Below are 14637 nucleotides of genomic sequence, written 5' to 3' on the forward strand. Positions count from 1 at the left end.
GAAACTTTTACAGCATTGAACTAAAAACTTTCAGACATTTAATACCAGGTGGTATGAGTAGTGAGCAATGAACATAGTCATGAAACCTTATCGTAAAGTAGAAAATTAGAGGGAGCTAATTAGGAATATAAGGGTAATTACCAAAGCATAGGAAACAGGTTCTCTAATAGTAAAACTTGAGAATAGAGCCCCAGGGTATTGAGCCAAGGGCTCCAGATTTTATCACATTTTTTTTCGAAAGACTTTATTTGAATATATACTGTATTTTTCATTTTATAAGATGCATCGGATTATAAGATGAACCACAAACTTAGAGATAAAAAAGGTAAAAAAATTTGGTTCGTCTTATACTCCGGTAGTGTCTCACCGGAGGGGGAGCGGCAGCAGTGGTGGAGCGGCGTCACAGGAGGCAGGGGCAGTGCTGCAGTAGGGCGATGCTGCAGGCACTGCATTGAAGGCTGTGCTGGCTGCAGTGGGGGCTATGCTGGCTGTGGTAGGGGCTGTACTGGCTGTGGGCACCGTGCTGGCTGTGTGGAGCAGGGCGGTGCGGGTTTCAAAGAAATGGAGTCCGGAGTTGGCGCATGCGCAGATTGAGTGTTTTGCTCAATGATAAGCCGATATCTCATCTGCACATGCGCCACCTTCGGGCGCCATTTTCCTTAAGTCCGCTGCTGGGAGATCAATGGACGGAAGGCGGCGTGTGTGCAGATGAGCTCTTGAGCCGAGAGCTCCATCTGTGCACTATGCTGACTACGGGCGCTATAATTTGAAGCTGGCACCGCTGACAGAGCATCTCACCCGCTGTACTGCCCTGCTCTACACAACCAGCACAGCCCCCACTGCAGCCAGCACAGCCCCCACTGTGATGCCCTGGGCAAGCCAGGGGTCACAGGTCACAACACCACACGCACCCCACATTCCCTGCAGGTACACACAAAGTCAAAACTAAAATCCTTGTTGCCTTCCTCCAGGGGCTGGTGTCCACACCAGGGGGTGGGCCAGGCGGTTGGCTCCACCCACCGAGGAGTTCACAGCTCTGGAGGCGGGAAAACCAGGAGTCCAGCTAGGGCAGTGAAAGGAAGTGAGAGTGAAGCTGGTGAAGTGGTAAAGGAGGAAAGTGAGAGAAGTGACAGAGAAAGTGACAGCAAGAAGCCTGAAGTTGGTCCGGGTGTGTGCCCCGGACTGAGACAGCAAGGTTGGCAGACGGCGGTGACCGTCTGCAGGAGAGGCTGCTCAAAGGACCGTGGACGGGTGGTGACCCGGTGGTACCGGAGCGGTATACGAAGAACAGTCAGCACCAGGGCAGGGGCTTTTCGGATCCCGGCAAGGCTAGGAGTCGCCATAATTTGCCAAATCCGTCAGTGAAGGGGACGACTGTCTCCCAACAACCAAGTCCCGTTTGAAGGCAACAGTCCGACCATTAAGGGGAGACACCGCCACCACCAAGGCACCAGTTTCCCAGGGCCAGCGCCTGCGGGCAAGAGTGGAGCTCCTCCGGCTCATATCCAAGCTGGGGAGCGGGTTACCGGTGGGAACCCATCGTTACCAAACAACTACACATAGGTGCAGGGAAGAGACGTCACTGTCAACTGCAGGGAACATCAGCACCGTAATCGTCCGAGGGACCCGTCCAACCAGCCGTTTGTTTACCGAGAACTGTGTCATGTTTACTGGCTGCCCCTGCGCCCCTGCACCTCCACAGGCCCCATACCCGCCTGTCCACCATCCAATTCCATCACTGGGCCCCGGGATCACCAACCCCTACCCACGGAGGGGCAAAACAACAACTGGCTGCTCCATACCATCACTCCCGGGTTCCCCAGCCAGAGCAGCGGTAGTGTACACTCAATCACCACAACGGTGGGAGGCGTCACGGACAATAAACAATCCCCACAACCAACCCCCTTTCACTCACGGGCGAGGAGCGCCGCTAGAGTCCCCGGGATCCGGCCCATCGCTCGAGCCACCGAGCAGCAGCAGGCCGCAGCAGCCGCGGCAGCCGGACCCGAGCAGTGGGAGAGTGCGGCGTCCCCCCTCCGCCCGCGACAACTTGGCGTCACGAACAGGATCTTACCGCTCTGCCATCTGGTAGAGGTGCGCCTTGTTACCGCCGGAGGTGTCCGGCCAGAAAATTTCAGAAGCCGCCATCTTGGCGCGAAGAGTTCCCGCTCGAGCGTCTTCTCGAGTAGCAGAGGCGCGAAGGCCAAAACCCCGCCCCGATAGAGGAGGGGCCGGAAAGAAGCTAAGGGGGACGGAAACAAGATGTCTGCGCCTGACAGAGCCGCTGGAGGAGCGGTGGTCCCAGCCGCAGTGGCACCTGTGGATGGGAATGGGCCTGCCCAAGTCCCGGCCGTGCTGGCGGGAGGTGCCGCGGCCCCCGCTCTCGCTCAGGTGATGCCGTTCTCCTTGCTCTATGCTCCTGGAGCTACCTGGCTACCGCAGTATGACGGGAAACCTGATGCTTTACAGGTCTTCCGGAAAAAACTTAATCCGCTTTTGGAATTGTACCCCCTGACTGATAAGCAACGTGCAGCGGTAGTGCTGGGCCAGTTAACCAGCGCGGCTGAGCAGGAAGCGGAGACCTGGGCCGAGGGGGACCGGCTCTCTGTAACCACCATCTTTGAGAAGCTACAGACGGCCTTTGAGACCCGTACCGAAGCTAAGCTGAGGATGCAGTTTTACCAATGCCGGCAACGGCCTGCGGATAGCATTCGGGACTACGCTTTACGCCTGCAAACCGCTCTTCGCACCCTAAAGCGGGTAGACACTATCAATGAGGCGGACAGCAACAAGATGTTAGTAGAGCAATTCGTGCAGGGGATGAGGTCCTCTGATGATCGCAAACAGCTCCGGCTGTGGGCCCTGGAACACCCTGATGTGGACTTTGCTGTATTAAAGGAACGGGCCATTAAAGCACTGCAGCCCCCAGCTTCAGAAATCTCGGAGTCAGCTCCGTGGCCAATTGAGACAGCCCCTGTCACAGTGGCCCCTGCTCCACCAGCCTCTCCACGGCCTACAGCCCCCAGCAGCACAATGGAAGAACTGGCAGCCCAAGTCCGTCGAATGGATGGAGACCTCGCCAAGATTCTCGCTGCACTTCAGCCTTTGACCAGGTCCCAGCCTCCACCCAGGATCCAGCTCGCCGACAGCCCTGAAGATGTTCCCTGGATGCAGCGGAAAGGTGCTAGCAACCCACGGAGCAGACCTTCAACCTGCTACTACAAGTGCAATAAGCCTGGCCATTACTTCCGACAGTGCCCGTTAAACGAGCAACCCCTGGGGCCACGGGCCAATCCTCAGGAGTAGAACCACGTGGCCCCCCAGACTGGCGGGACCAGTACATCGGTCCCCGACCCATCATCCCCGTGGCTGTGGACGGCATACCGGTGATGGCTCTTTTGGACACTGGATCACAGGTAACCACCATACCCTACACATTATACCAGCGGTATTGGGGGACAGACGAGCTGGCACCCCCCGATACTAGTATAACATTGATTGCCGCTGATGGACTTCCATTGACCCAAGTGGGGTATAAACAAGTGGCTATGACTGTGGGGCGAGCTGAACTGCAACACCAGGGTATGATTGTGATTATGAACGAACCCAGTGACCATAACCCGAAGATAGTGCTAGGAACCAATGTGATGGAGCAGTGTATGGGTGATGTGTTGGCCCTACTGCAGCAGTTGGCCGCCACGGCGGCGGGAAGCCGACAGAGAGCTGTACAGCGTGAGATCCGAGCCTTGATGTACCGCCAACATGTGAACTCAACAGGAGGAGAGATTGGTGGAGTGAGAGTGATGGATGCTGCTCCATTGATTGTACCCCCTAGGAGTGAAATGATGATTTGGTGTAGAGCGGCAGTGGGACCCCAGGGGCGTGACTACCCTGCCATGATAGAGCCCATGCCCTCTGAACACTGGCCCATCGTAATGGCCGCCCGAGGGGTGGTAGATGTAAAGAAGGGGAGAGTGCCCGTGAGGGTGCTGAATTGTGGGGAGGAAGAAGTCAGGCTTCCCCGGTATGCTACCCTTGCCAAACTGCTCACCCTAGATCCCCACACGATTCATGAGGCAGCTCCCCCGGTCTCTCCACCTACTGCCAGCACTCACCTGCCTCAAGGGGAGTTAAATGAGTGGCACCAACAGCTACATGTGGGCACTGACGATACCCCTACACATCACAAAGAGGGGGTGTACAGGGTGGTGCGGGAGTATGAGCAAGTTTTCAGCAAACATCCCTTAGACTTTGGGCAGATTAAGGGGGTCCAACACCACATCCCCACCGGTGAGCACCCCCCTATCAAAGAGAGGTACAGGCCTATTCCCCCTGCGCATTATCAGTGCGCCAAAGATATGTTGAGGAACATGAAGGAGGCAGGGGTTATTCGGGACAGCTGTAGTCCCTGGGCTGCCCCGTTGGTGCTGGTCAAGAAGAAGGATGGCACCATGCGGATGTGTGTGGACTACCGGAAGATTAACCAGATAACGCATAAAGATGCTTATCCGCTGCCCCGTATTGAAGAGTCTCTGGCCGCACTGAGAACTGCAAATTACTTCTCTACCCTTGACCTTACCAGCGGATACTGGCAGGTGGCCGTGGCACCGGAGGACCGGGAGAAAACCGCCTTCACTACTCCAATGGGGCTCTGTGAATTCAATAGTATGCCGTTCGGGCTGTGCAACGCCCCAGGAACCTTCCAACGGCTGATGGAGTGCTGTCTGGGACATCTCAACTTCGAGACCGTCCTGTTATACTTAGATGATGTGATTGTGTACTCCCAGACGTATGAAGCCCATCTGGAGCACCTGGCCGAGGTGTTCGCTTCCCTTGCTAAATACGGGATGAAGTTGAAGCCCTCCAAGTGTCACCTGCTGAAACCCAGAGTGCAGTACCTGGGCCATGTGGTGAGTGCGGAAGGTGTCGCTCCCGACCCTGAGAAGATCACTGTCATCCAAGGCTGGCCGAGACCAACCACAGTGAGAGAAGTAAGGCAGTTCCTGGGTCTGGTGGGGTACTACAGGCGCTTCATCAAGGGGTACACGAAGATGGCTGCCCCCATGCAAGACCTCCTCGTGGGACAGACCAAAGGTGCTAGACCCATCGGAGCCCGGCTGGTGTGGGAGGAAGGGCATGAGGAATCCTTCTGCCAGCTGAAAGCGGCTTTGACCGGAGAAGAGGTCCTAGCGTACCCCGACTATGGCTGCCCATTCATCCTCTACACAGACGCCAGCAATGTGGGATTAGGGGCAGTCCTGTCTCAGGTCCAGGATGGGAAGGAGAAAGTGATTGCTTATGCTAGCCGAAAGCTCCGGCCAACTGAAAGGAACCCTGAGAACTACAGCTCCTTCAAGCTCGAGCTCCTGGCACTGGTGTGGGCTATCACAGAGCGGTTCCGCCACTACTTGGCCGCAGCAAAATTCACCGCTTTCACGGATAACAACCCGTTGACTCACCTGGACACGGCCAAGTTGGGCGCGTTGGAGCAGCGGTGGGTGGCCAGACTAGCCAATTATGACTTCACCATCAAATACAGGGCTGGTCGTGTCAACATCAATGCTGATGCACTCTCTCGGATGCCCCACTTGTCGGAAGAAGGGGGCGAGGATGACGACCTCGAAGAGATCGAGTTGCCTGCATTTCACCAGCCGCCAACTGAGAAGGTACATGTTCACCAACAACGGGTGGACCTGGATCCACAGCCCAGTCAAGAGTGGCAGGAAGCTCAAAACCAGGCGCCGGCTGTCCGCCTCGTCAAGACCCTGGTGGAACAAGGCGCTACTGGAATGGACCCTGCCGCCCCAGCTGAAGCCCAACGCTTGTGGAAGGAACGGAAACGGCTGTATCTACATCAAGGGAAGCTGTACCGCGAGCTGATCCACCCGAAGACTCATGAGAAAATCTGCCAGTTGGTTATTCCCCAAGCTGATGTATCCACTGTTTTGCGGGCATACCATGATGGTGCCGGACACTTCGGATGGAAGAAGCTGGAAATGCTGTTGAGGAAGCGGTTCTATTGGAGCGGGATGCGGGAGTTGGTGGAAGCCTGGTGCCGAGAGTGCGGTCCTTGCACGCTAAGGAGGAAGGACGAGGCTAGCCAGAGGGCGCCCCTACACCCGATCATCACTCATCAGCCGCTGGAGCTGGTCGCCCTGGACCATGTCAAGCTCACCCCCAGCCGAAGTGGGTACGCCTACGCGTTGACCATAGTAGACCACTATTCAAGATTTATGGTGGTTGTCCCAGTCAAGGACCTAACTGGTCGTACTGCCGCTAGAGCGTTCCAGGCTTATTTCTGCCGACCACATGGATACCCAGAAAAGGTGCTTACTGACCAAGGCCCGGCTTTTGAAGCAGAGGTGTTCCATGAGTTCTGCCAGTTGTACGGCTGTAAGAAGATTCGGACCACCCCTTACTATGCCCAGAACAACGGCATGTGTGAGAAAATGAACCATTTGGTCCTGGGACTCCTCAAGACGTTACCGCTGGAAGAGCGGAACCTGTGGCCAGAGAAGCTACCCGACTTGGTTGATCTGTACAACAACATCCCGTCCAGTTCAACGAAGTGCACACCAGCATATCTGATGAGGGCTTGCCCCGGCCGACTGCCGGTGGACCTGGAAATGGGATTGGGGGCCCCAGAAGCACTCCCTTCGACAGCTGAATGGGAAACTCGGCGGAGGGTACAATACCGGCAGATTCAAGAATATGTGGAGAAGAACTTGAGTCGGAGTCGGGAACTGCAGGAGCAGCGCTTCAATCAAAAGGCGTCTGCTGGCCCTTTTCAACCCGGAGATGTCGTACTGAAGCGGAAGAGGAGAACCCACAAGCTGGATGATCAGTGGGAACAAAGTCCGTACGTCATACAGCCCACAGGATGGGAAGATGGGAAGGCCTATCAAATCAGTCGTGACCAAGGGGGCACTTTGGCCACCGTTTCCCGGGACCATCTGAAAAGGTGCCCCCCAGCATTAAGAGCGGCGGCCGAAGTACCGGTTCCCCGATCAGCAGAGAAGGCAAAAGAGGTGATCCACACTGCGATGGGAGACTTCCCAGCGGACTGGCCTACACAGAACGGCGCGGTGATACTTCCAGTGATACTGTTCCCACAACCCGTGGATGAAGATGTGATGGAAGCGGTCAGCCGTGAGTCAGTACCAGTGCCCAAGGATGAACCTGTACCCAACTCCCCTATGCCTCCGCCTGCCCTACACGATAGCAGGGAGGAGGAACTGATTGTTCCCTCTACCCCACCGCCTAGCCCTACTTACACTGGACCCCGGAGGTCCACCCGTCCCAACCTAGGTAGACCCCCACTTAGGTACAGGGAAACCGTCCTTTAAAAGGGGGGAGGAAGTTTGTTGGTGTTTGTTTGAAAAATGATGATAAGTAAATAGAACCGAACAGTCATCTGATTTGCACCGTGATTGGGAAAACCGGGCGTTGCCGGCACCGTTGTCCCCGTGGGGACCGTTAAAAAAGTTGCATAAGGGACTCCTTATGGACAAGCCCGTGAACTTGCAGGGCAACCACAAACGTTAAGTGGAATGTAAATAAATTGTGCTACCGTTACCGTTTCCGCAGTTGCCGCCTCCGGCAGGTTGGAGGGAGGGCCCGCAGTGGAGCCGGCTGGGGCCCAGCCACCACAGGAACCGGTGGCTACCCTCTGGAGGGGAAGGACAGATCTCGTTCGGGTGACTTGGTGCAGGACTGGGGTCAAGGGGTGCTGCCTGGGCTTTAGGGGCAGCATCAGGGCGAGGTTACTTGGGTGGGAGAGAGCGGAGACCGTAACCGTACACCGTTTGAAACCGTTTAAGTAAGAGTACCTCCCGATGTGGGAAGAAGTTATTTTAATTGTAAACATGTTACCGTTTTTTCTATTTTCACAGAAAAACAAAAAGGAAAATAAAACCGGTGTTGGACGGGCAGCCCGAGGACGGTCTGCGTTTTGCTAAGGGGGAATGTGACGCCCTGGGCAAGCCAGGGGTCACAGGTCACAACACCACACGCACCCCACATTCCCTGCAGGTACACACAAAGTCAAAACTAAAATCCTTGTTGCCTTCCTCCAGGGGCTGGTGTCCACACCAGGGGGTGGGCCAGGCGGTTGGCTCCACCCACCGAGGAGTTCACAGCTCTGGAGGCGGGAAAACCAGGAGTCCAGCTAGGGCAGTGAAAGTGAAAGGAAGTGAGAGTGAAGCTGGTGAAGTGGTAAAGGAGGAAAGTGAGAGAAGTGACAGAGAAAGTGACAGCAAGAGGCCTGAAGTTGGTCCGGGTGTGTGCCCCGAACTGAGACAGCAAGGTTGGCAGGAGAGGCTGCTCGGAGGTTGCCGAAAGGACCGTGGACGGGTGGTGACCCGGCAGTACCGGAGCGGTATACGAAGAACAGTCAGCACCAGGGCAGGGGCTTTTCGGATCCCGGCAAGGCTAGGAGTCGCCATAATTTGCCAAATCCGTCAGTGAAGGGGACGACTGTCTCCCAACAACCAAGTCCCGTTTGAAGGCAACAGTCCGACCATTAAGGGGAGACTCCGCCACCGCCAAGGCACCAGTTTCCCAGGGCCAGCGCCTGCGGGCAAGAGTGGAGCTCCTCCGGCTCATATCCAAGCTGGGGAGTGGGTTACCGGTGGGAACCCATTGTTACCAAACAACTACACATAGGTGCAGGCAAGAGACCGTCACCGTCAACTGCAGGGAACATCAGCACCGTAACCGTCCGAGGGACCCGTCCAACCAGCCGTTTGTTTACCGAGAACTGTGTCGTGTTTACTGGCTGAGTGAGTACCTCCGTGCCGTGCGGCACAGCGCTGCCCCTGCGCCCCTGCACCTCCACAGGCCCCATACCCGCCTGTCCACCATTCAATTCCATCACTGGGCCCCGGGATCACCAACCCCTACCCACGGAGGGGCAAAACAACAACTGGCTGCTCCATACCATCACTCCCGGGTTCCCCAGCCAGAGCAGCGGTGGTGTTCACTCAATCACCACAACCGTGGGTGGCGTCACGGACAATAAACAATCCCCACAACCAACCCCCTTTCACTCACGGGCGAGGAGCACCGTTAGAGTCCCCGGGATCCGGCCCATCGCTCGAGCCACCGAGCAGCAGCAGGCCGCAGCAGCCGCGGCAGCCGGACCCGAGCAGTGGGAGAGCGCGGCGTCTCCTCCTCCGCCCGTGACACCCACTGCAGCCAGCATAGCCCCCACCACAGCCAGCACAGCCCCCAGCACAGCGCCCATTCTCCACCTGTCGGTAAGCTATATTTACATTACAAGACGCGCCTCTCATTTTCTTCCTAAATTTTTGGGAGGAAAAGGGCATCTTATAATCCGAAAAATACGGTACCCTTTTCTCCTACCGTATAGTACTATTGATAAACTCCTCCACCATCGGTGGGCAGACTGCTTCCAATGCGAGGCAATGGTTTTCCGTGCTATATACAGAACTCTAGCCATACTGATCACAAGCAGATCCTTTTCAGTAGTATCCGGTATAATACCCAACACAATATACGTTCTGATGAAATGTGGACCTACTTGTTGCATCATTCTCTTAGACATTCAGCTACTACTCATATATAATGTCCACATTGTAGGATAAAAACAGTAGCCTGGGTTGTATCCATATGAAACAACTTAACGAGGCATGATTCAATCCATATTTCATTCTTTTGCAGGCATTGTGGGAGGAACAAACGGATAAACCTGACCAGCTTAAGGCACGGAGAGAATGGAGGGATGCATGCCTGAGTCACCTAGCCAAGCTGAAGAAAGAACTGAAAAAGAATTAATTCATGTTTGCGTCCAGATGATTCAAAATGTCATTCAGTGCACTTGTTAATCCCTGCCCTTTGGCTTGAATACATACATGTGCTGCCAAAAAAAGGGCATTCTGGTGTTTTTATATTGCAGAGCAATATTACTCGAGTGAGATCTTATGTTTCTACCATGATTTTATGTGCTTCATGTTTGATTATGTGCCTACGTAGAGGCCATTTCTGTATAGTATTAGCTTATACACAGGGACCATTTATCAAAAAATATTTCTTCTATCATAAAGGTTTTTTTTACTGATTTTGCATTTTGTTTACTAGAGAATTTGCTTTTTTTATTATTAGAAACCTTCCTGATTGCTAGGTGCTCCGAGCATGACCATGGAAGTGCTTTCAAAATTGGGTTGATAACATCTACCCTGTTACAAGGTGCTATATTTTTGCCCTAACCTTTCTATAGTTAACAATATTGGTGCTGGCAACTTAAGGAAGCTTTAGTCCCATCCCCAATACCGCCTAGAAACCATTTGTGGGCAGGATTTGTATAAACTCCATTACTTTTGGCCTCGGACAACATGAATTTGCTGGAACTATTTCTGAAAAATTGCTACAGTTTCAGTAAGTTCGCAACAGTTGGCATGTATTCCTTTCTTGTGACCAGATAGAATCCTAATTGTACCGTTAGTAGTGGACAATAATATTGGATAGTTAAAGTCCAACAGCACAATTCCAGTTCCTCCCTTATGTTGTCGGTGGAGAATCAGGAGGTCCCCTTACACATTAGATAGTTGACCAGTTCCACCCAAACCTTAGGGTTCAACTTCCATTTTTGAATTTTGTGTAGTGTGCACCCCCTTTTCAGATTAACTGATAATCTAGTCTGGAAAAAGGTAAACACCTACCCAAAACGCAGTATGGTCAAATAAAAGGAAATAATTTGCTCCTCTTCAACCATCTGTACTTCTCATTCCGAAAGAGTATCCCTGTTGGGAGCTTTGTTTTGTACCTATTCTTTTAAGTTTGGGACAAGCCTACTGATATTCTCATTGAATACTGCGGAAAGTAATGGCGTATTTGGACCATGTTCCCACAAGAAACATTTTTTCTAAGACTGTAGCAAATTCAGTAAAGAAAAATGTACTTTTTTCCCTCATTTTTTAGATTTGTAAATGTCTTCGAGTTTATTCACTGCTGACCTCTTAAATTAGAGGGAATGTGTTATCAGAAAATTGCGTATTGTTTAAATCAAGTTTTTATGTGAAACCCATTTTGATAATTTTTGGTGCTTTTTTCATACTTTGATGTCTCTAGATTGAAATAAAATCCTGAAAACTTGCAGTTTTCATTCTCCTGCTGAGCCTCATATTGGACTGATACTTCCTATTATGTAGAGATCACTTCTCAGTTGTCTCCTTACCACAGGCATGATTGTAATGAAACGTAACACATATACAGATAACGCAAAATCCATCATTCACAATAGGTGATGTTCATAGATCATCTCCTTCTCCAGGCTGCAGAATGAGTTTTGCAGAGATCACAGAGCACAACTCTCCCATAAATGAAGTGAGTTCTTTCTAGTTAATGCCTATTATCCAAGTATCTGGCGTAAAGCAAATCTCTAAATGCTGTAAATGGTAGCTCAGATAAAATAGCAGCCTCAATTATTCACATTCCGTTTCACATATCTGAGAATATTTTCTGTATTTTGTGTATTTTGAAAATTTTCCATTAAAGTTGGATGTGATTTTACCCTTCTGTTATTTAATGTTCTCTGCAGCTCATAGGTCTGTTATATGTGCTCCTACATAAGAGTGACAAGTTTTCACTATTAGGCTATGTGCCCACGTTGCTTTTTTGTGAGCTTCTTTTCTGCACATAAAAAGCATGTTTTAGCAGGAAAAAAGCAGCTGAAAAAACGTGTGTGTCGCCCGGGGACCAGGGGTACTCCGATCCGGGCCACAGGGTCACTTCTGTGGGTATCACGGTGGCGTGACCCGGTCTGTGATCCCAGGCTCCACAGTAAAAGGGGATTTGGTAAGGGAGATTTTCCGTGACGCCACCCACGGTTGTGGTGAGGTTGGAACACCACCGCTGCTCTGGACGGGGATCCCGGGAGCGATGGTATGGAGCAGCTAGATGTTATTTCTCCCCTCCGTGGGTAGGGGGTTGGTTGTCCCGAAGCCCGGTGATGGGGTAAGCAGGGAGCAGGGCACAGGGCTGCGGTGCGATGCCCGAGGGCACGGGCGTGCTCACAAGTATTCCACACAGAGTCACTGGTAAACTAGGAATTGCCGGTGTCCGCAGCCTTCGGTACGGGGGTGTTAGTGTCCCACACACGGTGCAGCAGCTCCTGTTCTTTCCCTGCAGCCAGGTGCCTTTCTCTCCACTCTCTTCCTCTTTCTCCTCAGCCGGGAACGGGGAATCCACTCCCCTGTAGTGATCGGGTCACCCTAGGTACCGAGGGGCCACTACCCTGCTCCGGCTACCTCTGGCCCCTTCCTCACTACGGCCTGTCCCGGCCCTCTCGGAGCACGCTTCACTATCAGCCTGGGAGCTACAACTCCAGACTCCTCTTCTGTCTCCTCTCCAAACACTCTGCTCCAGCCCCTCCCCTCTGCTCTGCTTTTCTCTTACCCTGGGGGATGTGGTTTGTCTTGCTGCACCGATGTGGGATCAGATTACCAAGGAGGATTAACTCTTTCTGTGACAACCTGGCTTTGCCAGGGCGTCACACACCCCCTTGGTAAAACATGGCCCGTCCTCGGGCCGTCTGGGCACCAACATTTATTAAACTGGAAAAAGGGAAAATAAACACATTACAGTCATACATCTTCCCACATCGGGAGGTACGTTTTCTAAAACTTTAAACTGTTCTGCCACCCCACACCTGCGGAGCAGACGGCCTCCTCCTGAACTTGAGGGCGCTCAACAGGGGTGACAGTCCATAAAACAGTCAACTTTTTAACTTGTGGGTAGCCGTCCATTCTCCACTACCACTGCCGCTGCCGCCACTCCCAGTACGGGGCACGGGTTCCGTGCTCTGCCTCCTGCTCAGAAGCCAGGCCTACTTGGATTCCCTCGGCGCCGGCTACAACCGGCATCGCTAACTGCCGAGGGCTCCATCTCTCACTGGCCTGCTCCTCCTCTCTGCAGGTGCACTCCGGCTGCTCCACAGCCATGACGGGGTACCTGGGAGCGGCTGGCGCCACATCTGGGGCAGACATCCAATCTGGTGCCACCTCCGTTGCGGCCGGGCGGACTGCCGGAGCCGACGTCATCACCGTGGCGGCTGGGCGGACTGCCGGAGCCGGGTAAGATGTCATCGGGGTTGCGGCTACTGCTTGTCCAGGAACGGAATTAGGCAAAGTCCTGGCGTCCCTGCATTTACAGTCCTAGTCACATAAACTGCGGTTCCTTCTTCCTGCTCCCCCTTGGTACTCGGGAGCAGTCCTTCTAGCAACTTTTAAAGTTTCCCTTTTCGCTTCCGGTCCTCCGGAGCTTCACTTCCGCCCGCGTTCTCAGGGGGCGGAGCCTCTTTTTCGCGCCCGCCGCTCGGAGAAGAAGGCGCCAAGCTGTTGTTTTTGGCGCCTAAAATGGCGGCTAAAATGGCGGACTTCGGGATTTTTCCTCAGCGGGACGCCGCTGACGGACGGGGCAAGGCGCACTTCCTCCAGGTAACTGGATGGGTTCGATCCTGTTCGTGATGCCAAATGTGTCGCCCGGGGACCAGGGGTACTCAGATCCGGGCCACAGGGTCACTTCTGTGGGTATCACGGTGGCGTGACCCGGTCTGTGATCCCAGGCTCCACAGTAAAAGGGGATTTGGTAAGGGAGATTTTCCGTGACGCCACCCACGGTTGTGGTGAGGTTGGAACACCACCGCTGCTCTGGACTGGGATCCCGGGAGCGATGGTATGGAGCAGCTAGATGTTATTTCTCCCCTCCGTGGGTATGGGGTTGGTTGTCCCGGGGCCCGGTGATGGGGTAAGCAGGGAGCAGGGCGCAGGGCTGCGGTGCGATGCCCGAGGGCACGGGCGTACTCACAAGTATTCCACACAGAGTCACTGGTAAACTAGGAATTGCCGGTGTCCGCAGCCTTCGGTATGGGGGTATTAGTGTTCCACACACGGTGCAGCAGCTCCTGTTCTTTCCCTGCAGCCAGGTGCCTTTCTCTCCACTCTCTTCCTCTTTCTCCTCAGCCGGGAAGAGGGAATCCACTCCCCTGTAGTGATCCGGGTCACCCTAGGTACCGAGGGGCCACTACCCTGCTCCGGCTACCTCTGGCCCCTTCCTCACTACGGCCTGTCCCGGCCCTCTCGGAGCACGCTTCACTATCAGCCTGGGAGCTACAACTCCAGACTCCTCTTCTGTCTCCTCTCCAAACACTCTGCTCCAGCCCCTCCCCTCTGCTCTGCTTTTCTCTTACCCTGGGGGATGTGGTTTGTCTTGCTGCACCGGTGTGGGATCAGATTACCAAGGAGGATTAACTCTTTCTGTGACAACCTGGCTTTGCCAGGGCGTCACACGTGTATTTTTATTGCTTTTGTGCATTTTTGCACTTGCCTTTTTTCCTGCTTTTTTGTGCTTTTTTTTGGCTAAACCCGTGATTGCTACCAGATCTCCAGCTGATGTTACAGCCAGGACCTAGCACTCACTGCCCGGAGCGGTGCCCGCCCCACTTCGGGTATTTTAACCCCCTGAATGTTGCGAGCAATGCAATCGCAGCATTCAGGAGGCAGGGAGAGAGATCACTTACCTCTCCCTGTTCATGGTAAGAAGGGGCACATACTGTGGCATAACTAGAGTTAGATGGGCCCCACTGCAAAATTTGAACCTGGACCCCCTCTGCATGTAGGT

At 53.7% G+C, this 14637-nt stretch overlaps 1 protein-coding gene across 1 annotated transcript in view; it reads left to right on the forward strand.

Moving 5' to 3' along the window:
* CRYL1 (crystallin lambda 1) overlaps positions 1–11529 on the forward strand; it is a 214394-nt gene extending 202865 nt beyond the window's left edge. Inside the window, exon 8 of the mRNA XM_075334644.1 lies at positions 9682–11529. Coding sequence (XP_075190759.1) covers positions 9682–9795 — 114 coding nt within the window. The 3' untranslated portion in view covers positions 9796–11529. The remainder of the gene's footprint in view (positions 1–9681) is intronic.
* The last annotated feature ends 3108 nt before the right edge of the window (positions 11530–14637 follow it).

Source organism: Anomaloglossus baeobatrachus, chromosome 2, assembly GCF_048569485.1.
Source record: "Anomaloglossus baeobatrachus isolate aAnoBae1 chromosome 2, aAnoBae1.hap1, whole genome shotgun sequence".
In the NCBI taxonomy this organism is placed as follows: Eukaryota; Metazoa; Chordata; class Amphibia; order Anura; family Aromobatidae; genus Anomaloglossus; species Anomaloglossus baeobatrachus.